This window comes from Bos indicus, chromosome 23 (genome assembly GCF_029378745.1).
Source record: "Bos indicus isolate NIAB-ARS_2022 breed Sahiwal x Tharparkar chromosome 23, NIAB-ARS_B.indTharparkar_mat_pri_1.0, whole genome shotgun sequence".
Taxonomy (NCBI): domain Eukaryota; kingdom Metazoa; phylum Chordata; class Mammalia; order Artiodactyla; family Bovidae; genus Bos; species Bos indicus.
In genome coordinates this window covers 22208900-22236147 of record NC_091782.1, presented here as the reverse complement: position 1 = coordinate 22236147, position 27248 = coordinate 22208900, and the positions used below count along the sequence as shown (strand labels likewise).

Below are 27248 nucleotides of genomic sequence, written 5' to 3'. Positions count from 1 at the left end.
TTTCATTTTTATTTCTAAAATAACACCCAAAATTGTTTTACATATGTACAGTGGTTTAAACAGACACACACACACACATGCACACACAAATAATAATAACTACAAGAATTTTTTTTTCTGCTTCACAAATGAAGAAAGTAAGGTCCCAGGGGCAAAATTATTTTACTCAAGGTCTAAAACAGAGCAAAATAGCAAGCACATTGAAAAGTCCTCTTGAGAATTGCCTGGTGGTCCTGTGGTTAGGATTCCACAGTTTCACTGCTGAGGGCCCAGGTTCGAATCCTGGTCGGGGAACAAAGATCCCACAAGCTGCACAACCAGCTCCCCAAAAAAGTCCTCTTTATTATTATTATTATTGTCCCCTATCTTTAGGAAACCTAGCATGCTTTAACTGTCTCCAAAGTAAATAAAGTGTGTTTCCTGCCACCTCATTCCCCCCCCACCCCCATGCCTATCCCAACCTGCCCCAAACCTGGATCCAGATCCTGACCTCCCAAAGGGCCAGGATCCATGCAGAGACATGGGAGGTTGAGCCAAGGAACCGCAGAGCAAGTCCTCGGGGGTGAAAGGGGATTAAGTCTTAATCTTGCCAACGCTGACCAAGAAGCTAGGCTTTTGCAGGTCACGGGTAGATCAAAGAGCTCATAAATCCACGTCCTTAAAGCCCAGTCACCAAATGCTCTCCTCAATTTTTCCTCGGCAAACCTTCTTACTGAGAGTTCAGGCATCGTTTCTGGCAAGAAGAGAAAGTCTTCCAAAGAAACATGACTGTCCCTCTACATTCCGGCCTGCCTTCCAGCCTCCCGCAGGAGTTCAATTCTCCAGCCAGGACCCAGGACTTCCATGAAGCATGGGGCAGCCTAGGCAAAATGATTGACATGCTGGTTAAGTCAGAATAATAGCTGGCATGTATGGACAACTTGCCTCCCAGGTGGCTCAGTGGTGAAAAAAAAACTCTGCCTGCCAAGTCAGGAGACACAGGTTCGATCCCTGGGTCAGAAAGATTCCCCTGGACAATGAAATGCCACCCACTCCAGTATTCTTGCCTGGGAAATCCCATGGACAGAGGAGCCTGGCAGGCTATTCCATGGGGTCGCAAAAGAGGTGGATACAACAGCTAAACAAAAAACAACAAAACCCGATAACTTAATTCGAACCAGGTATTAGTCTATGAATTTTGAGTATTTTGGCTCATTGAGTCCCGAAACCTGAGAGGTATGTACTATTATTAGCTTCATTTTACAGATGAGGAAGTGGAGACACTGAAACATTGAGCAATTTCTTCAAGGTCACACAGTAGGAAGGCTAAACTCCCAGCTTTATTTTTCTGTGCCTTTTGCCTTCTCCGTGCCACTCCCACATGCCTAAATTTTCAAGGTCCCCCTCTCACCCTTCTGCTAAGTAAGCTTGATCTCTAGAATGACTCAGTCCTCTGAATTTGCAACTTCCTAGGAAAACCTTGGCGCTTCTCTCCAGGTATCCGTTCTATCCGTCCCGTTTCTCACTTGGAATAAAAAGTTTTTTTAAGTGAAGTTTAACCATGAATACGTGGAAGAGATTTCAGAAGAACGGAGGAGCCATCCTAGTGACTCTGAAATCACACTAGGTTAATAACAGGCTCTACTGGGTCTACTGGAGAAGGAAATGGCAACCCACTCCAGTGTTCTTGCCTGGAGAACCCCAGGAACCGGGGAACCTTGTGGGCTGCCGTCTATGGGGTCGCTAGGAGTCGGACACGACTGAGCGACTTCACTTTCACCTTTCACTTTCATGCATTGGAGAAGGAAATGGCAACCCACTCCACTGTTCTTGCCTGGAGAATCCCAGGAACAGGGGAGCCTGGTGGGCTGCCGTCTATGGGGTCGCACAGAGTCAGACACGACTGAAGCGACTTAGCAGCAGCAGCAGCAGTCCGTATGAACAGCAGAGGGCACTGTGCAGCGTTGGCCGCGTGTTAAAAATGCCCTTCCTTTTCCTCCCCTCAGAGAAGGCAATGGCACCCCACTCCAGTACTCTTGCCAGGAAAATCCCATGGATGGAGGAGCCTGGTGGGCTGCAGTCCATGGGGTCTCTAAGAGTCGGACACGACTGAGCGACTTCACTTTCACGTTCCTCCCCTGCTTCCCAGGACGGGTCCCCCAGTTGGGATGTGGGGAAAACATCCCGGTTTTCACACTGCTGCTGCCCTTCCACAGTCCCCGGGCCTCTCCGAACACGTGTCCAGACCTTGTTTCTAATAACAGTCCCACCTGAGGTCCCTGGGGTATGTGGTGTTTCCAACAATGGAGGGCCCCGTACCTCACCTCCGGCCACTTTTCTGACCCAAAACCCCTTTAGTCTAAGATTTTGTGTCCTGGTTTAAGATCTGAAAAACTGCCTTTGCGTTGTGATTAACCCCAGCCTCGACCACGATCCAGCCTTGTGCTCCCCAATTGCCTGTGTCTTGAGCTGTAATTCTGTTCTCAGCCCCCTGACGGGGGACCTGCTTTCTTCTGCTGAAAGACTTTCCCATGGCTGCCAGACCTCCATTCTAGACTTGGGAGGATCCCTGGTCATGAACTTCCCATCCTATCCTCTGAGCCTGTTTTGGCTCCAGCGTGGTGCCAGCTGCTGCTTCTGAGCGCTTCTAATTCTTCCTGGGTCCAGATGTAAAAAGCAAAGAGACTGCAATTACCGGGAGAATTCAATAGGCCCACGGTCACCCACCGAAGATGTGCTGAAAAAATGCAATCCTCATCCATCCCCCACTTCACAAGTTTAGAAATAGAGGTTGAAAGCTGAAGAATGAGGTGGTGAGCATTTCTCTGGGGCAAGTTGTTGGTGTGTTTCCACCTCCTTCCTCCATTTCCTCCTGATACTGGCCAAACACTGAGCACCTCTGATTCTCCTAAGTGGTACAGTCCCTGACTTTGTCTTCTACTGGTTGTCTCAGCTATTGATACAGTCAGCCAGATATGCTGAACTAGCTAAAGTGGAGACTTCATCTACACCTCTCTTCTCTAGAATGGTTAGAGATCATATCCCCAGGTGGCCCAGCCTCCTCCACCCAAGATAGTCTAATACAGGGGTCCTCAACCTCTGACATCTAATGTCTGATGATCTAGGTGGAGCTGATATAATAACAATAGGGTTAGGGTTGAATCATCCTGAAACCATCACCACCCTCCGGTCCATAGAAAAAATGTCTTCCACAAAACCAGCCCCTGGTGCCAAAAAGACTGGGGACTGCTAGTCTAAGAAACTTCCCCAAACAGATCAAATTAGAACCTTGATGGAAAGATTGGGCTTCCCTGGTGGCTCGGTGGTAAAGAATCTGCTGCTAATGCAGGAGACGTGAGTTCAATCCCTGGTCCAGGAAGATTCCCCTGGAGAAGGACATGGCAACCCACCCCAGTATTCTTGCCTGGGACATCCCATGGACAGAGGACCCTGGTGGGCTACAGTCCTTGGGGTTGCAAAAGAGTCAGAAATGACTTACGACAACAATGGAAAGATTGGCTTTACTTGGTCATCTGAACTGCCTCTCCTTACTGACTAATCAAGAAATTCTAAAGCAATGTCCTACCAGGGAAGATTCCTATGGACTAGGAAAAGGACAGAAGTTGGGGGCATTAGCTCTTCAAAGTTCTACTGAATCCTCCCCTTTAAAGTTCTAAAATTAAAATTCAAACATGAAGGCGATTAACTAAGGGTAATACACCAGTGTTTTCCCCTTTGTTTTATAGCACCCGGTACATGCCAGTCAATGTATATGAAAGAGCCCCTTCCCTCTTCTGGGGACCACGTGCCAATGTCCACAGCAGCATGACAGCAGGTTTGCATAATCTCTAATCCAGGAGGGCCCTTAAAGTTTCTTCCAACTCAGAGAGTCTTTCATTCCATGAGATTGTTTCAACCCCTTCCTTTGCCCCATCGCTCAATAGATGGGCCATGATTCAGAAAGGAAAGGAATGTAAAAGAGGTTGTGCCTGCCGCTGGGTGGTGTTTAAAAAAAAGTCTGAGACTCCTCGGTATCCATGCAGAAAGGCAAGACACCTCTCCAAGACAAAAGCACAGCAAGTTCCATCACCCTGCCCACATTCCGCTTTTACCTCTCTGGCTTCAGGCTGCCACTGTGTGACTTATCCTCCCCTGCACGACTGACTAATATTTGTTTCCCCCTGATCTCACCTGTGTAGAAATAAGTCTCAGAAAGTGCCTGTGAGTAGGCAGCTGATTTGTGCAACTCCACCCTCATCCCTTTAGGAATGATTCTGAACACCAGCTTCTTTAGGGAGAGACGTGCTTATAGCTTTGTGATTCCAATCAATTAAGACTTCCTTCTCAACAATGGGGCTACTGCAAGTGTCAACACTCACTGAACAATGAAATTAAGGTGTGTGTAGTCACTGCAGAGGGCGACGGCAGCCAGGAAATTAAAAGACGCTTACCCCTTGGAAGGAAAGTTATGACCAACCTAGACAGCATATTAAAAAGCAGAGACATTACTTTGTCAACAAAAGTCCATCTAGCCAAGGCTATGGTTTTTCCAGTAGTCAAGTATGGATGTGAGACTTGAACTATAAAGAAAGCTGAGCACCAAAGAATTGATGCTTTTGAACTGTGGTGTTGGAGAAGACTCTTGAGAGTCCCTTGGACTGCAAGGAGGTCCAACCAGTCCATCCTAAAGGAGATCAGTCCTGGGTGTTCATTGGAAGGACTGATGTTGAAGCTGAAACTCCAATACTTTGGCCACCTGATGCAAAGAGCTGACTCATTTGAAAAGACCCTGATGCTGGGAAAGATTGAGGGCAGGAGGAGAAGGGGACGACAGAGGATGAGATGGATGGATGGCATCACCGACTCAATGGACATGGGTTTGGGTGGACTCCAGCAGTTGGTGGTGGACAGGAAGGCCTGGTGTGCTGCAGTTCATGGGGTCACAGAGAGTCGGACACAACTGAGCGACTGAACTGAACTGAAACATCAAGATGTATCCTGTATCAGAATGTGGATGATGACTGCATCCTCTCACTGAAGACAGAAAAAAAAAAAGATGTATTCTTAACATTTGATCAAGTAAACTGAGCTGACGTGGGTTTTAAAGATGTGTGTATTTTCATTTATGTGCTCGGCAATAAAGACATTTCCATTCTCTGAAAGATATCCCCAGTTCCCTTCCCGAAGCTTCTCCTTGATTTTTTAATACTCACGTCTTATCTTCAACGATTCATTAATTTAGATCCATAGGTTGGGCTTAACGATGCATTCTAAATAGGGGTAAAAATAACACTAATGTCAGTGAAGAATGGCATTGACTGGAATGCACGTAGATTTATGTCTATACCTGACTGAAGATAAACATGTAACAATGGAAGCATGAAGTACCAGAGTTGACACAGCTACCCTGAATTAAATTATCATATTTCACTGAATCTCACATTGTAAGCAACATCATTATATTTTATGTCTGTGGAGGAAGGACATGAAAAAATAACTTGCCAATTAAGTCATGACATGTTGCTGATTGCCCAATGTGTTCCAATTTCAGAAATATTCAAAGGTGGATAAAAAATGCCTATCTTGGAATTGATGGTCTTTGGCACTAAAAGTCACTCTAAGTACTGCTGCTGCTGCTAAGTCACTTCAGTCGTGTCCAACTCTGTGTGACCCCATAGACGGCAGCCCACCAGACTTTCCCGTCCCTGGGATTCTCCAGGCAAGAACACTGGAGTGGGTTGCCATTTCCTTCTCCAATGCATGAAAATGAAAAGTGAAAGTGAAGTTGCTCAATCGTGTCTGACTCCTAGCGACCTCGTGGACTACAGCCTACCAGGCTCCTCCATCCATGGGATTTTCCAGGCAAGAGTATTGGAGTGGGGTGCCATTGCCTTCTCTGCACTCTAAGTACTAGCTGATTGTAAATTCTGATTCTGTGTGTCTCCAGAGAGTTTTTTATTTGTTTGTTTTAAAAGCAGCTCTTATTGAGAAACTGTTGATTGAGTAAATGACTTCTTTCTCATTAATATAACAATGGTGGCAATTTCAGCTGGTAGTTGATGAAACAGATAACTAGGTCAAAAGTCATCTTCAAGATCTTTAGATACACAGACACTGCAGTTCAAGGAAGTGTGGTTCATTGCAGAAGCCTGTGGCAGGAAGAATGCTAATTCTCATAAATTACTGGGTTGCTCTGGTCAAATCTCATAAGTACTCTGGGCCTTGGTTTCCTTACCTATGAAATGAAAAGGGGGTCTAGTATCTCATTTCTAACTCATGTCTTATTTCCAGCTCTGGCATTTTATGATCTATGGTCTACGCATTCACATCGTCTCTCTCTCAATGGTCCAAATGTATGTAATTGAAATACAACCAGTATGGAAACTTTGCTTTTTATCTTTTCTCGCCATGCCGCAGGGCTTGCAAGATCTTAATTCCCCAACCAGGGATCAAACCCAGGCCCGAGTGTGAAAGCATGGAGTCCCAACTACTGGGCCATCAGGGAATTCCCTGGAAACTTTTCTTGAGGGGTATGTTCCAGTGACCCTAAGCTCTAGCAGGATACTCCAAATTTGTTGATTGAAGAAATGAATGAATAAAGGTATGCCCTCATGATTCTGTTTGCTAACAAATCCCCAATATTGAGTATTTGTCTCTGCATGACTCTACTGAGAACACCGACCTTCCAGTATTGAGACTGAAAGGGAGAGGCTTACCTCTGCTACCCTCGACTGCCCCTTCAGTGAAGACATCCTCATCCTCAAAGCATCTCGTATCTACAGAAGCAATGAGAGTGAAGAAATGACAACATCCTCAAGCTCTAGACCTGGGTCCTGAAACTTTGAGGCCAGCAACTCTGGCAGAAGCATCATCAGATGGTTCAACACCGTGCTTGGAAAATAATGAAACTTGGATAAAACTTGAGGTGTAATCATAACTAGATTTAGGATTAAGATTAAAATTCTGGTCATGGTTTCTATTTTTTTTCACCAGCTATGTTCAAATATAACCTCCAGTTGACTTGAGAAGGAGCAGGACAAAACAGAGTATGGTTCTTCCCTTTCCACCCCCCACCCCCTGCAGCTGATGCCTTGAATCACCCCACAAACTCAACTCTTCTCCACATTCTCTCTGATCAAGGCTGCTTCATCCTCCTGCTCCCCCCAACCACATGGAAAAAACATTTACAGTGAGTGACACAAATTCAAGTTACCTTGTGGTCCATAATGGTTCCAAACAGCAAGATGAAGAACCCCTGTGACAGAATTCAACAAAAGTATGAGGGACAGTTCTGCAGACCATAACCCAGAAGTTATTTTAACACTACTCTTCTAGATTCCTTCAAAGATAGTTATCATATATTAGAAACCTCAGTGTCTACGGATTCTCTTGCACTAATGAGTGTTTTCTTTGAATGGACCTCAAAAACAGAGGACAACCTTCAAGCTTGTGCATGAGAGTGATTGATATTTCTTGAATGGCTTCAAATGTAGGATAGTTTTCAAACTTATTAAATCTGTTTACATTTCTTCCCAGGTATTAAGGTGGTTGTTCTTACTCATGATGATAGTAACACATACATAAAATTTTGTCATTCAAAGTCACAATCAAGGAAGGTGTCATGGGAAAATGAAATGTATTCTAGTCTACTTTCAATGGAAAAGTCAAGAAACAGGCAGCTAGAGTCTCTAAAACTGGTGAAAGAAGTTACTGCAAAAAAAAAAAGAGAGAGAGAAGTCTAAAGAAACCCATAAGACCAGGGTCTCTAAGAGTTTAAATTATCTGGTCACCTACAAAGTCAGAATAATTGCCAGTCAATCCTTTTAAGGAATGGGAGTTAGGAGTCTTGCAAGGAAAATCTGAATCCTGCCACAAGAGTGAAGGGAAGCCTGGTTTCTAAGGACAGTTTCATGGAGAAGAAACACTGATCAGAAAACTGAAAATGCTGAATTGTGAGTCACAGAGAACGCTTGTTTTAGAAAAATGGAATGTGTGTAACTAAAGGGAGTCTAGAAACTGTCTTTCCATCAAGAAAATAGAAAGAGAAATGATCCGAAAGAGAAATGCAGAACAAAATTTTCTGGGGTTTAATTAAATTGCAAAGTAAAAGTAGGATGAGATCAGTGGTAATGAGTATAACTTCAAGAGCAGGGGAGATTTATGTGAGTCCAAGAGCTTTTGATCCCCACTCCCAAAGAAAACCTTAAAAGGTTTCTCTTTAAAGCAATACAGAGGAAAGAATGAAATAAATGTTCTCCATAGTTATTAAGAAATTATGAGTAAGATGTATAATTGTACTGAGTTGGCATTACTTTGAAGTTGGCTTTATTATTTCACATTAGGTTTAGAAATAGACTAATAGTGATATGGAATACTTTGTTGCTTTGTTAAACAGTTATATTTAATTTAAAGCATTGGTCAAAATTTTTTTGAAGATATTTTTCTGAAAAGAAGCAGATAATAAATATTTCAGGCTTGCAGGCTTTACAGCCTCTGTTCCGACTATCTCACCTTTGCCCTGTAGCACTAAAGCCACCATAGGCAAAATGTGTGTGTGTGAGGTGTATTTCAATAACACTTTTTCAATAAAAAGATGTGTATATAAGCCCATGTGTAAGGTGTATTTCAATAAAACTATTTACAAACACAGGCAGCAGGCCACAGTTTGCCAGCTCCTGATTTAAAATATATTAAAAAGATAAACCTTCTGAGATTTCCCTGGTGGCCCAGTGGCTAAGACTCCATACCATTAATGCAAGGGGTCTGGGTTTGATCCCTGGTCTGGGAACTAGATCCTACTTGCTGCGACTAAGACCCAGAACTGCCAAATAAATAGATATATTTAAATAAATATATATATATATATATATAAACTTCCTAAATTTTCTATTACTCATGGGTGCAGAAAGCAGCCTAATGACAGCTTCCTAAAAGTGGCTTAGTAGCCAAGATGAAGTGGAACGACTTTTAGATGGATAATCTTATCAAAGCAAGCATGTTAAGCAAGAAAAGACGTTAGAGATCATTTTAGATCCATCTTTATTTTACAGAGGAGAAGTCTGAGGACCAGAGAAAGTGACATTGCTGGGATCCATTTCTGTGAATAACAAATGACATTTATTTTACAGAGAATAGCAGGGAAGGAGTATGAGAATCCCTGACCGATTAACATCCAAAGTGAGTGGCATGGACCATCTCTGCATGCTGTGAAAAATGACTATTATTTCATAGATTGCCTAGACTACTTGAGAAAGCATAAAAATTGTGCTTGTTTTGAGGCATAATATGTGCCTCACACATCCCTAACCAAAGACTAGTCCTCCATAAGTGAAGGTCAATGTCTTTTCACATTGAAACTTTAGAAAAGACGAAAGGAGATGCCTACCCAATCAGCCTGATCATCGAAATCCAACTGGACAATCAATAGACAGAGAGATGTCACAGATAAATGTCTCTAAGATATGAAAGGAAATGGAAGGAATATGTGGTGTTCTGTATTTTTAAACCATAGCCATATTTTGTTGTATAGCCAGAATACCAAATTATAAGGTAATAATATTTTGTAAATAAAAAGTAGCTAATAGTATCAATAGTATCAGTAAAATAAGTGTCTCTCCCAGGACTTACCTGGAAAGCATTGAGCAAGGCAAAGATTATGTGGAATATCAAGGAAGTGCCTTCTATGAGCGTAGCTATTCCAAAACCCCAGGTCAGTCCCAACAGTGGGGTGAGGATGGCGACATTTTTGCTGATCCTCAGGATTATGGCCACATCTTGAGACTTGGAACTGCCAATAGAGGGCCTCTGAGTGTTGACAGCCACAACCAATACCACAATAAGATTCACAGCCACAATGACCAAGGCTGGGACGGCAAAGGCTAAAAGGGCTTTGGTGTCATCCCAGTTAAGCCAACAGGCACCACGTCTCACATAGCCTTTCCCTGGCACTGTGATAGCCACAGTGGTGGCAGCAATAACTAATGGGCACCCATAGCCAATGGCAAAGCCAATGGCCATCATGCGGGACTTCATCATCCTCCGGAAAACAACCAGCAGTCCATAGATGATGAGCAGGGCTTTGAAGAGCATCCAGAAAAACAGACAGAGGTAGAAAAAGTGGCTAAAAAATGTCACCGCAACACACCAGTTGTAGTCCTGGGCCTTTTTGTTGAAGTTGGAGCCTAAGATGAACCACACATTGGCAGTCAAGAGCGACACAGCTATATTGACAATGCATACATGCCGCATGTATGATATGTCCGTCATGACCACCCGGGACCAGACGGTGGCTTCAATCATCAGGCAAAGAATCAAGCTAAGGATGGAGACGCTGAGCCCAATGCAGGTGATGTAGTCCAGGACTTTGTTGTCCACAGATATGGGGGACATGAGGATGGAAAAAGACATCATCACGTTGGTGTAGTTACACCGGCATTGCACTCTATTCTTGGTGTCCAACTTTGTTTCACAGACATTCTCATCCCACCTCCTTCTCCTGGAGTGCCAGCCAACACACTTGGCTCTGGCATTCTGGGATTTGTTGATCTTCTCAAAGGTGAATAAGATTTGCTCCAATTTTTCTGGTAAAATCACTGAAAGGACCAGTCCGTTTACCAGCCTGGGAAGACGGGTGTTTTCCAAGTGGGCTTCTTTCAGGACAGCCCCCAAGGTGGGAAAAGCTATGCCAACAGCTTGGGATGCATCTGGGGGCAGCTTCCACAGCTCTTGCCTGGGGATTTCTATGATTCCTAGGATACCCTCCACTGTGTTGTTCAAGCTCATGGAGAAACGGAGACTTCTCTCTGAGGTATTGTTGTTGATGGGGAACCCTTTCGTCTGAATGAAGAATTCATCCACAATGTGCTCAGGTTCATTTTGGATGTGGAGTTGCCTCGCAAACCAATTCACTGACTGCAACAAATCGGAGCTGACATTTTTGTCTGGAATGAAAGCCCAGTTTGGAATGACCGCTGGGTCGAGGATGTGGTTGGCCACCTTGCTGTAGCTCTGCAGTGGAGAAAAGTGGATACAATACTGGGGATGTACACGCTGCGGTACAAAGTTGATTTCTAAAACCTCAAGTTTCTAAAGATCAGACGATTTGATATTATTTGACATGTTTCTCTTCAAATTCACTGTTTATTAGAATCTCATACTAGTAGGACTTCGGAGAGAGGAAAAAAGTTAGAAATGCTAAAAACGAAATATGGTAAAAAGCAATGAAATAAAATAAGATTGAGGGTTGACATATATACACTAATATGGATAAAATAGATAACTGATGATATTGATAACCTGCTGTATAGCACGAGAAACTCTACTTAATGTTCTGTGGTGACCTAAATAGGAAGGAAATCCAAAACAGAGGGGATATATGTATACTTGAAGCTGGTTCACTTTGCTGTACAGCAGAAATTAACACAGCACTGTCAAGCAACTATACCCCAATTTTTAAAAATCAATAAATATAAACTAAAAAAAAATATAAGATAAAATAAAATGAAATAAGCAAATAAGATGAAATGAAATGAGATGAACTACAGAGAAGGGTTGCCTGCTTTATTATACACCCCAGGCAGCATTTCCAACTTCAATTTGTATAACCCAAGTTTTCCATGAGATATTAATGACTGTTTAAGGAGGAAACAGTCCTATGGAAATCCAAGTACAGCACACCATATCCTTATCCTCCGCCCCACCCTTGTGAAGAATGCCAAAGTTTATTAACACATTTAAAGCTCTATAAAGTCCTGCTATAAGACCTACTTGGCTTCATTTACCCCAGAATTCCTATATCTGCTGTACTACAGATCTCTCTTTTAAGAAATGAAACCTCTGCTAACATTTCTCAGTACAATTACATTTTACAAAAATAAAATTTGGGAAACTTTACAGTAGTCAAAGTCTTCCTCACAGGATCATTATGTGATAAGTTCCTTGAAAATATTCAGTCTGTACAAAAACCTGTATTAAAAATGTTCTTATTTCTTGAAAAGGGTTTCCCTGATAGCTCAGTTGATAAAGAATCCACCTGCAATGCTGGGGACCTCGGTTCGATTCCTGGGTCAAGAAGATCTGCTGGAGAAGGGATAGGCTCCCCACTCCAGTATTCTTGGGCTTCCTTTGTGGCTCAAGTGGTAAAGAATCTGCTTGTAATGTGGGAGACCTGGGTTTGATCCCTGGGTTGGGAAGATCCCCTGGAGAAGGGAAAGGCTATACCCACTCCAGTATTCTGGCCTAGAGAATTCCATGGACTGTACAGTCTATGGGGGTCACAAAGAGTTGGATGCGACTGAGTGACTTTCTTTCACTATTTCTTGAAAATGTCCATAAACTAGGATGAATCCACTCCCAAAACTGAAATGAGTTGTTATTCTGGTTATGATAGTTTTTACCCTGAAAACTATTTTGAAACTATTAAAGTACAAGATTTTGAAACAAAAAATTGTCAGATTTTTGAATGAAATTAACATAGAATACCTTCATTTTCTCTCGGGTGACATTATCAGACAAATCTGTTGAAATGTTTTTTAGTAACTCCACTATAAATGCAATATTTCCAGACGTTGCTTCTGATGATTTCACAGCATTAATTATGCAGGCATAATCCAGTGGACAATTCTTTTGGATTCCTTGAGCTACACTCCTGATGGGCTCTGGGGTTTGGTAGTCAAGAATGTGCAGAGTTATAGACGGTGCTGCCACGGAGAGGCGTGATGCACTGTTTGAGTCCTGTTTGTAAAAAGATGGTTATTTCACTCAAAAATGATTAAGCACCCAACATGTCAAGGAGATCCAACCAGCCCATCCTAAAGGAAATCAGTCCTGAATATTCATTGGAAGGATTGATGCTGAAGCTGAAACTCCAATACTTTGGGCCACCTGATGTGAAGAACTGACTCATTTGAAAAGACCCTGATGCTAGGAAAGATTGAAGGCAGAAGAAGAAGGAGACAACAGAGGATAAAATTGTTGGATGGCATCACCGGCTCAATGAGCATGAGTTTGAGTAAACTCCAGGAGTTGGTGATGGACAGGGAGGCCTGGCGTGCTCCAGTCCTTGGGGTCACAAAGAGTCAGACATGATTGAGCAACTGAACTGAACTGAACTGAACTGAAGTGACAGAGACTGTATTGATACTCCTGTTCTAAAAACACTTGACATTTTAGGAGATGCAGAGATAAATGTGCTTCTACAGGGATGAAGGAGAGGCAGAAGGAAACAGTGGCTAAGTGAAAGGATACAACATAAAATATTTTAATTGAGAATTGTTTTATTCATTGGATTTTTATTCTTTCTGGGACACACACCTTGTCTTCCTTTGGTCAAGTGATTGAAAGTATGAGAAAAAGATATCAAAATGAATTTAACCGTAGACAAATTCAGTTGCTTAATTGATTAGCATAAGAGGTATGAAAATCCATTTTTAAAGCCAAAACTTTAATCTCTAAGTGTTTATCACTGTCTGAATGAATTTCAGATCTTTTTTGGGGGGGGGGGTAAAGATTTTGAGAAGGCAAAATAAAGTGGTTGAGAGTTTGGGTGAGGAAGGGATGATAAGAAACAAATTTGAACCCACTCTGCAGAATTCCTCAAGTCCAGATCTGAGACTTATTGTCATGCTGAACAGAAAACATTTAAAATGTTTCTTGTAGAATATGCAAATAAGATGCAAATATGCAAATACATCACCATAAAGAGTGTTTCCACAGAAAGGCTTGTACATGTTTCAGTTGATTTCTGCCACTTGTTTCCATTACAGATAAATCCTATTTCTCCATGAAAGTGCTGAGCACAGGGCTGGCTGCAGTTGGAAGAAGTGCTGCAAGGTCCATGGCATTTTTCTTAGAAGAGAGAGAGAGGCCTGATTAGCATTTCCACACTTTGACAAGGACATCTAACTCCTTCCTGAGGCTTGGGGGTTGCTTCCCAGAGGAGATGACATTGAACTGGGTTCTCAGCCACCAACCACTAAGACCTGCCAGGCAGACTGTGATATCCAGCTGATATCCAGACAGAGCGACGAACATGTGGAAAGGAGGTTCATGCATAAAGACTGATTCAGAGTGTCTGAGGGGAGAGTGGCAAGAGATGAGGGTGGGGAGGAAAGCAGGGTCAAGTCCTGCAAGACCCTGGATTCTGTGCTTATATGAGGGTTACCAGGAAACATGATTAGATTTGTGAAAGATAATTAACCATGCATGGAACAGGAGTTAGTAAACTTTTCTGTAAAGGACCAGGTAAATAGAGTTGCCAGATACAATACAGGTTAAATGCCAGTTAAATATTGGTTTTGTTTTCAGATACACTCAATTCTCATTATTTGCAGCAGTTACAATCTATAAAGTCACTGCCACAAACTCTGAATTAGTGAATACGTAACCATCACTTCTAGGAGAAATACAAGATTAGGTTCCTATAAGCTTCTGCTCACAACATTTTCACCAACCGATCAATATATCACTATATAAGCTTGTTTTGTGTGTTTCCATTTAAAGACATCTTATTTAATATATGCTTTTGATTCACTGACATTGAACTCACAGCCAAGGGCACTGTAACTTGTGACAACACATTAACAAAGCTTATCTAGCACATATATTTTCCCCATCAGGCACATCACAACCCTCTTAGGCACACCATACATCACTCTGGAACTATATTTGGGGGCGATTTTAAACAGCAAAATCACCAACTAAAAACAAAACCACAAAACACGTGACACTACATAGACCACAAAAAACACTTGTTTATAGTAGGAAGGTCAAGTGCCACCTCATTCAACTGAGAACATGCACCTTGGCTGACCATTTTTCTGTTCTTCTGTGCATGTCTGTTAATAATTCAGAGAGCTCTGTGAGTGCTGATTTGGAGAAGATGCAAACACAGAATCCACGAATAAAGAGAACTGATTAAAAATGTTCGGTAAAACAGTGGATAATTTTTCATTTATGTATAACCCATGAAATATCACTCATGGCTTATCTGAAATTTAAATTTCACCAGACATTCTATGTTTTTGCTAAATACAACAAAGCTGGCCAGAGAGTAAACATTTCAGCTTTGAGGGCCATATGGTCTCTGTCACAAATACTCGGCTCTGCTTAGTAGCATAAAAGCAATCAAAGACCATGTGTGAATGAGTGAGCATGGCTGCGTTTCAATAAAACTTTATTCAAAAAAACTGGCAGCAGCCTAATTTGGCCCATGAGGAGAGTAGATTGACTTGATGAAGCTGCTGAAGTATTCCCAGGAAGAATTGCCTTCAGATAGCAGCAGGGCAGTAGGAAGAAGTAGATGATACTGAGAACTATCAAGGTATTGAAATAAATACAAACTGAAGTGCCCTATTGGCTGTGAGCCAAAGAATATTGATGACAAATATTTATTACTCGGACAGGAGAATAGAAGCAGGTTGTTTTGCATCTTTCTTTGACATCCACCCAAGTGTATCTATTGTTGCAATTTATTTAAGCCAAGTGCATTTCAATTCCCTCATTCATATAGTTTGGAGGTAATGCCATATTCTTGTTACAAACATTGAATGAGACAGCATCTTGTACAGCACTTGGATCAGTGTTGTCGTAAATGTTCGATGCATATTAGATACATTTCTCTCCTCTTTCCTTTCTTAGCTCCAAATCTGTATAGATTTGTATTTGCCCCCAGAAATATACTTGGCCATGACTGTGCAGATCCCAGTAATCTATGTGGATGAGAACCGCAGGATTTCACTATCTTACTTCTCATGATGATTCCACAGTTTGTCTCTCACTTCTCCAGAGTAACCAGTCTTGCCAGTTCCGTTCAGTTCAGTCGCTCAGTCATGTCCAACTCTTTGCAACCCCATGGACTGCAGCACGCCAGGCTTCCCTGTCCATCACCAACCCCTGGAGCTTGCTCAAACTCATGTCCATCGAGTTGATGATGCCATCCAACCATCTTATCCTCTGTCAATCTCACCAACATGATACCTATTACATCACTGAATAGATCACTCAGCCTCAGAGTGCTACATGCTTTTAAGAACCTTGAAAGTATCTTTGAATGAAGGAATGAATGATCCTGTCCTCTTCACTCTTCTGCCTCTTGTTAGCTCATTAGTTCAGATTTCCCTTTTGAGTTTTAAAAGGGATTCTCGTCTACTATTCTTGGAGAAGGTAATGGCACCCCACTCCAGTACTCTTGCCTGGAAAATCCCATGGATGGAGGAGCCTTGTAGTCTGCAGTCCATGGGGTCGCTAAGAGTTGGACATGACTGAGCGACTTCGCTTTCACTTTTCATTTTCATGCATTGGAGAAGGAAATGGCAACCCACTCCAGTGTTCTTGCCTGGAGAATCCCAGGGATGGGGGAGCCTGGTGGGCTGCCATCTATGGGGTTGCACAGAGTCGGACACGACTGAAGCAACTTAGCAGCAGCAGCAGCTCATCTACTATTCTAGAACATGTATGAATATCTGCCAACTTGTTTCATTGATTATGCCGTGGGTAATAGTATAATTGCAAGAAAATCTGTTGATGATGTTTAACATTTAGAACTTATTTGAGATTGTTATTCTGTGTGAAAACTTGTGGTCTGGGGATTGATCTGCAATATCCATGCCCTTCCTTTATTCTGCCCAGTCTTCAAATGGAAGAAGACTGTTCTGTAGCTACATACCTTGAATTCTTCCAGTCTTGGGTTTTCTTTCAGGACCCTGAAGTTTATCTCCATCCTGTAAAACATAAATTCTCAAAGGTTTTCTTTACAGTGGGACTCTTCTCTCTCATCTCAACTTAGAGACTCCATGTTAATATGAAGAGAAAATGTGTTCAGGACTAGAAAGAAAATGGCATCTGATATTGCAGGAATTTGCTGAAGGGATGTGAGCCCTGGCAGAGAACATGCTGCCCCGAGTGAAGGCTAGAAACTGGGTGTGGTCACATAGGCTCTGAAGGTCAGGGGATTGGGTACATCTGTTGGAAAGCTTAAGGACCCATGGAGAGCACAGTGGCGACAATTAGAGCACTAAACTGTTCTCTGCTTATATTAACTGTAGCTATGATAGGGAACTAATATGGTCCACCTGATACACAGAGAAAGAAGTGAGAAGATACTAGGAATGAATGCTAGGTTGCAATAATAGAATCTTTTTGTAGCTATGTTGCTGTTGTTAGTTGCTAAGGGTGTCTGACTCCTTTGCAACCCCATGAACTGTAACCTGCCAGGCTCCTCTGTCCATGGGATCTCCTAGGCAAGAATACTGGAATGGGTTGCCGTTTCTTTCTCCAGGGGGACCTTCTTGACCCAGGGATCAAACCCGAGTCTCCCTAGTAGTTCAGTGGTTAAGAATCCACCTGCCAATGCGGAAGATATGGGTTCAATCCCTGGGTTGAGAAGATTCCCTGGAGAAGGAAATGGCAACCCACTCTAGTATTCTTGCCTTGGAAATCCCACGAACAGAGGAGCCTGGGGGGTTACAACCCATGGGGTCACAAAAGGGTCAGACACAACTTCCTGACTAAGCATCTTGTAGCTATAAAGGACTGTAAAAATCTAAAAGAGGAAAAGACACTCTTCGTGTTATGGTAAGGAAATTAAGACCCAGAGAATTGAAGCAACTTGTGCGGCTAACAGATAAACTTAAGGTTTGAACCTAAATGGCTTGACTGCCAAGTTAGTGCTTCTGCCTCTCAAGAGTTGCCTGTCTACATACTCCATGGCTTGCAAAGTGGTTTTTCTACTAGACTGTCGCACCCTGTGACAACAATACTGTACTGTCACAAGCTCCAGCCAACTCTCAACTTTTCATTGTCCCTTCCTTTCTTTAGAAAGTTGCCATCAGAAAGGGTAACATTGTAATCATTTGAAAATTTCTTTGAAATGACATGTTATTTATTATAAATTAATTGTCTCAGAGACCTGATTGATTTCTCTTGGGACCACATAAGAATTAATCAAACTTACTTTTGCGCGGATATGGAATCTACTCTGAGAATATTCTGTGGCCAAAATTAATATTAAACAGCAAATCGTGGTTGCCTGGGACTTCATTTTCACACACGAAGATCTTCACCTGCAATAGACAAGGGTGGATCAAGCTGAAGATGACAATACCACATAACTAACCTAATATTTAGTCAGCTAACCAACCACTGAGTTGGCAACAAATGTAAATTTCCTTATGCTCCAATGGAGATACACTCACTCTGATCCATTTAGGCTCCCGAGGCAAACTGTGACCAGGAAGCAGACAAAACTCAAGGATCTTGGATCAAAGCCTTCCTAGTTGGAGTCAAGACTAAGAGGGACTTTCATGACGCCACTGTGCCCTCTGCCGAGATGACGATCCACAGGCACTTACAGGAAGGCTTCCAAGTTGTCTTCTAGTTTAAAATTGTCTTTGAGCTCCTAACCAATGAACACAGGGAAAGTATGTTTTGACTTATACCATCATCTTGTAGAACAAGTCTGAGCAGGGGAAAGGGAACGTGGCAGAATGACAGGCAAAGTCAGTAATGGATTTGCATAGGTGTTGAAACAGAACTGTGGAATTCACAGTCTTATAGTGTGGGCAGAAAGAAGTTTTCACGTATGCAACCAATCGGTGGATGGGCACAGAAGGCAGTTTTCAGTATCAATATTGTTTAGGATAGATTTTTAACTGATCCTCACAAACAGAAGTAACAGAAGTACCAGTATGAGTTGTCTTAAAATAACTGTTTTACATATAATTCTCCTGTAGCTTTCAAGATGATGCTTTTGAACTGTGGTGCTGGAGAAGATTCTTAAGAGTCCCTTGGACTGCAAGGAGACCAAGCAGTCAATCCTAAAGGAAATCAGTCCTGAATATTCGTTGGAAGGACTAATGTTGAAGCTGAAACTCCAATACTTTGGCCACCTGATGCGAAGAACTGACTCATTAGAAAAGACTCCGATGCTGGGAAAGATTGAAGGCAGGAGGCGAAGGGGGACAACAGAGATGGTTGGATGACATCACCAACTTGATGGACATGAATTTGAGCAAACTCTGTGAGTTGGTGATGGACAGGGAAGCCTGGTGTGCTGCAGTCTACGGGGTCACAAAGAGTCTGACATGACTGAGCGACTGAACTGAACTGAACTGAGCTTTCAAGAATTTTTTACCATAACGCAATAATAAACAGATCTTACATTGTGACTCAGTGTGTACTGACAAAAATATGTGTGTATAAAGCTATCTCTATATAAACATTTGAAAATAAATGATTTTTAGATTTTAAAAACTTTTATGTTAAAATACAATTCTTCCTATCTGCAAGTAAGACATTCTGATAGTCACAATTTTTGTCTTGTATCCCACTTTATTCTATCTGACATTCTCTCAAAAATTGGTTGCTACCCACTTAATTGAATTCACAAACCTCTAATGGATGGAAACTGCAATCTGAAAAACAGAAATATAGACTATAAGATTCATTTTCTTTGTCAAGTCAAATTGGTCATGTTGATCCTTTCTCTTTGCTATTCCTCACAATCTGATCACAATCTCCTTCCCCAGGTACACTTCTCAGGGAGAAAAGATATCTACATTCAGAACCAAAGAATAGGACTGATGGGTGAGTGTGATTTTCCTCTATCTGGAGAGCATTGTTTGAAATGCACAGTTAAATGATCAAAGTCAAGCCAAAGGGAGGCATTTATAAATAGTAATGCCTGCTATCTAAGGCTTCAGGTGAGAGGCCACTCTTATTCTTCATTATTTTCATTATAGGAATCCTGCTTAAAGTTAATCTTGCTGGAAGAAAGTCAAGGGTTTGGCATAGTGATGTGATGTGATTTATGGAACCCAAAAATATTCCCCAACCAATGCTAGGGCCTCCAAGGCCACAGTTCCAAAAAATGTTCAAGGAATAGACAGCCCAAAAGCCATGGCATTTTCTGTAGATCATTATGCTCTTTGTGGAAGACTATGAAATGATACATTTTATGTATTCATATAAACTAAGAAAAATTTTACTGGCATAAATATTTATGCAATACGAAATCATAAGCATACACATAAGGAGCACAAATTTTGAACTAAGCATTCTTGGTTAGTTTGAGGTTAATTTACTACATAATCATTCATGTTATCATTGTCTGGTATGTGCAACCCAGATACCACTTGGTAGGATAATTATATGGTAAATTTCCTTCAGTTACTACAAATGCTAGGAGATACTGTTTAATGATATTACTCAAGAGAAGTCCTAGCATTCTCACTTGTGTCCAGTTTGACAATGGGGATGAGTCAGATGGATAGATGTTTTTAGGTTAGTTCCAACTGGGTTGTTTCTCTTCTCACCAGAAGGAGTTAGATGGAATCCCTCCCATCAGAATTCAGATGTTGGCTGAGGCCAAAAGCCAGAGTGCTCTGCAGACCAGTGGGGAAAGCTTAAGACCCCTGAGAATGAGGAATTAAAAAATAATAAGCACTGCCAGCATAATCCATAATCAGAGGTTGATATTGTACAGAAAAGAATGGAAGAAACACGTTCTCTTAATCGTTGGTAAAGACTTGATGGGGGCGTCTCTGCTGGCTCAGACAGTGAATAATCTGCCTGCAACACAGGAGACCTGGGTTTGATCCCTGGGTTGGGAAGATCCCCTGGAGAAGGGACTAGCAACCCACTGCAGTACTCTTGCCTGGAGAATTCCATGGACAGAGGAGGCAGGCGGGCTACATTTGTCCATGGGGTTGCAAAAAGTCAGATATGACTGAGCGACTAACACACGCAAAACCTTGATAACTAGAACAAACTTTGAGTTTGTGTAATACCAAGCTGAAAAATTTCTGGAAGTACAAATAAAATGCCTCTCCAAGGCCTAGCACAATGTCTACATATAGTAAGATTCTCTTTGAGGTTTTAACACTCATATCTTATCCTCAGTGATTCATTAATTTAAATCCATTGGTTGGGCTTAATGATGCCTTCTAAAAGGGAAAAAAATAACAGTGAAGACAATATGAGAAATGACATGGACCAAAATGCACATATATTTATATTCATGTCCATGCCTGACTAGAGATAAACATGTAAAGATGGAAACAAGAAAGTACCCAAATTGACATTGCTACACTGAATTAAATTATCGTGTTTCATTGACTCCAACATTGTAAGCAACATCATTATTTTCATGTCCACTAAGACAGGAAAAGAAAAAAAGCTTGCCTATTAAACTATGACATGCCACTGATTGTACAATATATTCCAATTTCAGAAATGTTGAAAGGTTAGAAAAAAAATGCCTATCTTAGAACTGATGAATTATGGCACTATAAGAGGGGCTTCCCAGATGGTTCAGGGGCAAAAAAAAAAAAAAAATGCCTGCAGGAGCTGCAGGAGACTTGGGTTCAACTCTTGCGTCAGGAAGATTCCCTGAAGTAGGAAACAGTAACCCACTCAGATATTCTTGTCAATATAATCCCATGGACAGAGGAGCCTGGCGGGCTACAGTCCATGAGGTCTCAAAGAGTCAGATATGACTGAGCTCTCACATACGCAGCACTAAAAGTCTCACTCAGTACTAGCTGACCATAAATTCTGATGCTGTGTGTGTCCAGAAAGCTTTTTATTTGTTTCTAAGGAAGCAGCTCTTCTTGAGAAACTTGGTTGAGTAAATGATTTCTTTCTAATGAATATAATAATGATGGCAATTTCAGTTTTTACTTAAAAAGATAGACAGCTAGGTCAAAACTCATCCTCAAGCTCTGTAAATACCCAGACACTTCAATTCAAGGGAGTGTGATTTTCACTGAAAAAGCCCGAAGCTAGGAGACTCCTAATTCTCATGAATTGCTGGATGGCTTTGGGCAAATCTCACAAATGTTCCATGCCTTGGTTTCCTTACCTTTGAAATGACACGGTTGGACTAGAATCTCATTTCTAACTCATGTCTTATTAGAAAAATCTAGCATTTTTTTTTTAAATTTAAGGTTCTTGGGTTCACATTGTTTCATCTCAATGGTCCAAATCTCAAGTTGAAATGCAACCAATATGGAAAATTCTTTTGAGGGGTATATTTATATAATTTAATTCCTGAAAACATAACAGTCAACTCTCTTGAGGCAGCACAAGCCAGCTCCAGCCCAGTAGTAGACTGGCACTGCAATCATGTATATTTATCATGGGATGGATGCATATTATCCACCATCAGTTGGGCAACAATTTGTCCCAGGCATCAAAAGGTAAAGAGAAAAAGGATGGAAGAAAAACAACACTGAGGACTTTTATATACGTAAGCTGATGCTAAGTCACTTCAGTCGTGTCCGACTCTGTGCGACCCCATAGACAGCAGCCCACCAGGCTCCCCTGTCCCTGGGATTCTCCAGGCAAGAACACTGGAGTGGGGTACCATTTCCTTCTCCAATGCATGAAAGTGAAAAGTGAAAGCAAAGTCGCTCAGTCGTGTCCGACTCTTAGCGACCCCAAGGACTGCAGCCTACCAGCCTCCTCTGCCCATGAGATTTTCCAGGCAAGAATACTTAAATGTTCTACAAATTCAGGAAATCTCTCTGCTTTGCTCTTAGTAGGCAAACAATACAGAATTTGGTGTCTAATGGATTTTGCCAAAGCATTCTGGTCTCATAGAAGAGCAGGGGGGTCCATGGTCAAGTCCATTTGGGAAACACTGCATTCCAGCACCACCACCACCCACCCCACACACACACAGGCTTTCATATAGCAAAGTCCCAAGAGTTCTTGAAGTGATAAGACTGTCACCCAGCTTTTACCAAATTTACTCCATCATCAAAAGTGCCTTGGGTGCATGGAAAGCTGCTATCCAAAGACAGTATGCTATTTGGGAACACATGAATCTCCCCAGATTTGGGCTTCCCATGCCTTTGTCAGACCCCTACCCCATGCTACCACCAGGGACTTCCCTGGTGGCTCAGATGTTAAGGGGGCTGCCTGTAACGTGGGAGACCCTGGTTCAATCCCTGGGTCAGGAAGATCCCGTGGAGAAGGAAATGGCAACCCACTCCAGTATTCTTGCCTGGAAAATCCAATGGATGGAGGAGTGTGGCAAGCTACAGTCTGTGGGGTCACAAAGAATCTGACAGGACTGAATTACTTCACTTCACCCCATGCTAGTCCTGTGCTAATTCCTTTAATTCACTCAAATTGTGATGCAGAGTAGCCCAGCAGAGGGTGATAGTCCTGGTGTTAGCACATCCTGAAAGAAGGAGGCAGTGTAGTGGTCATCTTTAGTCCATGAAATAAGCCAGAATTATCCTGAAACTAGAGATGATGCTTGGCGTAGAGAGGGAAGGGAGGCAGGCACACATACATGGCGGTCAGAAGTTTGGGATGACCACAGGGGAGGGCAAGAGAGCCTCAGAAATGGAGAATAAAAAAGAGGAAAAGAAAGATGCAAAAGAACTCTCACCAGAGGCCATCTGGGGTAATTAGGTAAATAAATAGCTATCTGATTTACAAAGAAACTCCCTCCAGCTTCTATACTAGTCACCCAATAAAGGCAACTCCACACTTTGTCCCAAAGTATCCAGAAGGAGATTTATCTCAGAGATAAAAGCAACGATCAGGGGACCCTGGTGGGCCAGTGTTAGAACCTCACCTTCCAGGGCAGGGTGTGCTGGTTTGATCCCTAACCGGGGATCTAAAATCCCACAAGCCTCTCAGGCAAAAAAACAAACAAAAAACGGAAACGGCATTGTAACAAATTCAATAAAGACTTTAAAAATGGTCCACATCAAAAAAACTCTTGAAAAAATAAAATTAAAAAAAATAAAAACAACAAGCAATCTGGAATGGCAGCTTCTCAGGAACTAGAAAATTTCCAATTACTCCTCCTTATTCCCGCAACCCAACTCTCTGTGCATCCTCATAGAGGTGTGAATCACCTCCTTTTGCTTTTCACTTAATAAGAAGCAGCAGTTCTAGGCGGCTGAATGGAAGCCAGGCTCCCTGCTCTGACATGGTGATTACTTCGGAGAGAGAGAGAATATAGTGTTTGCAGCCTTCAGAGGCTTAAAGGAAAATGCAGCTGCACTCAAAAGTCCCAGAGGGACTGCATCTCAGGATTTAACTTGCTAGAGAATTCACAGCCATAGGCACCTCGCACACCATTCACTGCCTGTGCTCTGAGCCCTAAGGACATGGGATCAGCACAGCACTGGGCTTAATGCCTTTAGCCCCAGAACCCTAGAGAAAGTAGACTGCACCTTGTGGGAAACTCAGGTTATCATTACTTAGGAGGTAAACATAGAAGGGCATTTCTCCGTCCCCAGCATCCAGCAGAGCATAAGGTGTATAATAACCTCAGTAAATATTTGTTGGAGAAATGAATAAAGGAGTGAATAATGCCAGCTTCTGATGTTTTTGTTTTAAAGTCACAAGATCATTCTCCCCAGGTGGAAGGGAGGTCCAAGAAGGAGGGGATATATGTATGCATATGGCCGATTCAATTCATTGTACAGCAGAAACTAGCACAACACTGTCAAGCAATTATATACATTCAGTTGCTCAGTCATGCCTGGCTCTTTTCGACCCATTGGACTGTATCTCTCCAGGCTCCTCTGTCCATGGGACTTTCCAGGCAAGAATACTGGAGTAGGTTGCCATTTCCCTCTCCACAGGATCTTCCTGACCCAAGGGTAGAACCCTCGTGTCCTGAGTCTCCTGCGTTGCAGGCAAATTCTTTACCTGTTGAGCCATTGTTCAAGCCTGCTAAAGCAATTACACTCCAATAAAAATAAAGCAATTCAATGATTAATTAAAAAATAAAATCACAAGATAACTTTCCTATCTTAGGGGAACAGATGAGCATATTTGCAATGCTAGATAAACTTCAGTTCAGTTCAGTCGCTCAGTCGTGTCTGACTCTTTGCGACCTCGTGGACTGCAGCATGCCAAGCTTCCCTTGGATAAACTTGGAACCTGGTAATGTAAGTTGAAATGCACCCAGTCTAATGGACCTCCTCTTTGCTATACTACATGGAGCCTTATGTAAAAAAAGGTTTTGAGGTCTCATCTAGTTTCAGTAGGAAACTATGGGCTGCCAGATTAGTGATGTCTTCCACAAGCATGACAGTGCAAGTGTCTTTCCACACTGTTGCCACAAAGTCGGGAACCACAAAATACTGTTTCCCTGGACGGACCTAGAAGATGCTGGCTAGGTTTAAACACCATCTTCTAACTGTCCCATCTTCCCTGAACCTGGAACTGAGTTTCTGAATGCGTTGGAATTCAAAAATACAGTCAGCCTTCGTGGGTCCTGGAACTGTTTCTGATACTCGATGTTAGATGGTGTTGGAGCAGGTGACTCACACAGGCTCAGGCGCTCCCCGCCTGTCTGAACATGCTGAGCTAGGGCTGGCATCAGGACTTGCCAAGAAAATAATAGGAAGTGCAACCTGGGAACTGTAAGCACAGTCAGGCGGGGAGGAATGCAAGGAAATGTGTGATCTCTCAAACCTCTTCATACAAAACGCTCGGAGGTGAGCTGCCTGAGAATGTTTGTAAACTCCCTGGAAACTTTCCCAAAGCGTTGCGCTCCACTGAACTTCACCCCAAGGTGAGAGGAACAGAAAATTCATTTTCAAACCTTCTAGATGGCACCTCACTGCATACTCAGCCAATCCCACTGGTGGGAAGGATCAATTCAGAAAGGTTAACTGGAGGGTGAGTTCAGTGACCCACATTTTGTTGTGTGTGTGTGTGTGTGTTGCTCCCCTCAGCTTAATCTCCTGTCTATCCCACTAGTGTAATTAAGACTCTGATTATTTAGCCAGATGGCAAGTTGTTTGTGTGTTTCTTGGCCTCGATAATAGAATATATTCAGTCTCTCTTACGGGTTCTCCCTTGCCATGGATGAGTTGATTCATACAGAGCCTTGAGGGAAGAAAAATATATGAAAGATTTGCTAGTAGAAACATCTCATCCGATATTTGGCAAAACTAATACAATATTGTAAAGTTTAAAAATAAAATAAAATTAAAAAAATAAATAAATAAAAGACAAAAAAAAAAAAGAAAGAAACATCTCATCCTAGATTATTTTAGATGGTGTCCAGCCCAGGCCTTTGTAGTTTAGCATCTTCTCTGAAAATTGCAGTCTGGATTCAAATTCTGATAAGTCTGAGTAATCACATCATCTCAGAATTGGAAAGCTTCCAGCATCTCACCAACTATCTTGATACTTACATGATGTTAAAGAAATGGATAAGACAGGCAATTTCTCTGCTTCGTGAAGAAAGTTCCCTGGAGGGTTGACACTTAAGGGAAAAAAAATAGCATCTTAAGATGCACACTTTAGAGGTTCCAGAATTGTCCTCAAAGTATAAGGAATATATACCGTCAAATGACATAGTATTGGCCACAAAATGAGGGTGAGATGCCTTTGCAAAAAGGTTTCAGCAGTTCAGTGGAGGAAATGTTTCCCGTTTAAGGGCAGCTTTGTCAGTCCCACTAAAAGAAGAAGCTACTAAAGCATGCTTCATTTAAAAAAAAAAAAAAGAAGAAAGAAAGAAAACATCTAGCTTTACACTCAGCCTAAATAAGGGAATTGAAAGCTAGTTTTCTCATCCAATTATCAAGCAAGGGAGACTATTGGAAAACAGAGGATTTAATTGCCATTTTCAGCCCTAGGAGTGAGCAATTTAGAGCAAATGACAAATGACTTTTTAAAAAGAAACCAATGCAAAAGAGACTGAGGAAATACTCCAGACCTGAGTTAGCCAATCTCTAAGTAATGAGAGGGAAGTTTCCTGCAGAGTCAAGCATTCCAGAAAATACCATCATAAATCACACATCTTCCCCACACTGGGATACGTCTAACGACAATCCTGTCTTCAGCAGGAAAAGGTGCTAGTGTGGCGTGTGTACTCACGGCATCCAGGAAATCCCGCAGCCCAGCAGGGGGTCGGCACTAGGCTTCCCCCCAGGGTGCCCCACCATCACTGTGTCCGCCCTGGCACCCCCCACGATGTCAGCGGCTGTGATCTGCCTTCTCCATGTTTGAAAGGAGGCCGAGGAGGCCCTGGTGCTCACTAGCCTCGGTGAGAAGCCGATGGTGAGAACTGTGAACCTGCCCTGGGTTTCGAGGCTTGTGTAAGTCTGTGATTCACTCCTCAGTGGGTCGGTCAAACACGCCTAAGAGAAATTACAGGTTCCTCTCGTCTGAAACAAATCCATTAAAATGAGTCAGTTGTTTGTCCTTTCTTTCCTCCTCTTTAGCTCAGATAATCACATGAGACTGTTGCATCTACTGCACTGGGGTGATGAGAACTCAGACAGGAGGGT

At 42.3% G+C, this 27248-nt stretch overlaps 1 protein-coding gene across 1 annotated transcript; it reads right to left on the bottom strand.

Moving 5' to 3' along the window:
- On the bottom strand, window positions 1-27002 carry LOC109576863 (adhesion G protein-coupled receptor F4). Its single transcript, XM_019985501.2, has 10 exons — window positions 26836-27002; window positions 17930-18038; window positions 16643-16697; window positions 13673-13824; window positions 12460-12711; window positions 9607-10986; window positions 7193-7234; window positions 6696-6755; window positions 5193-5249; window positions 1-860 (listed from the first exon to the last, which is right to left on the bottom strand). The coding sequence occupies exons 2-9, from the start codon at window positions 18014-18016 to the stop codon at window positions 5202-5204; spliced, it is 2076 nt and encodes a 691-aa protein (XP_019841060.2). The 5' UTR covers window positions 18017-18038; window positions 26836-27002; the 3' UTR covers window positions 1-860; window positions 5193-5201.
- Window positions 27003-27248: the final 246 nt, after the last annotated feature.

What these genes read in the sequence shown, in the direction of transcription:
- LOC109576863 (XM_019985501.2), bottom strand. Translation starts at nt 18,016, where the DNA reads ATGAAGTCCCAGGCAACCACGATTTGCTGTTTAATATTAATTTTGGCC. An exon ending in CAAGACTGGAAGAATTCAAG is followed by an intron (nt 13,825 to 16,642) that starts GTATGTAGCTAC and finishes CTCTCTTCTAAG; the next exon opens with AAAAATGCCATGGACCTTGC. An exon ending in CCTTGCTCAATGCTTTCCAG is followed by an intron (nt 7,235 to 9,606) that starts GTAAGTCCTGGG and finishes ATTCTGTCACAG; the next exon opens with GGGTTCTTCATCTTGCTGTT.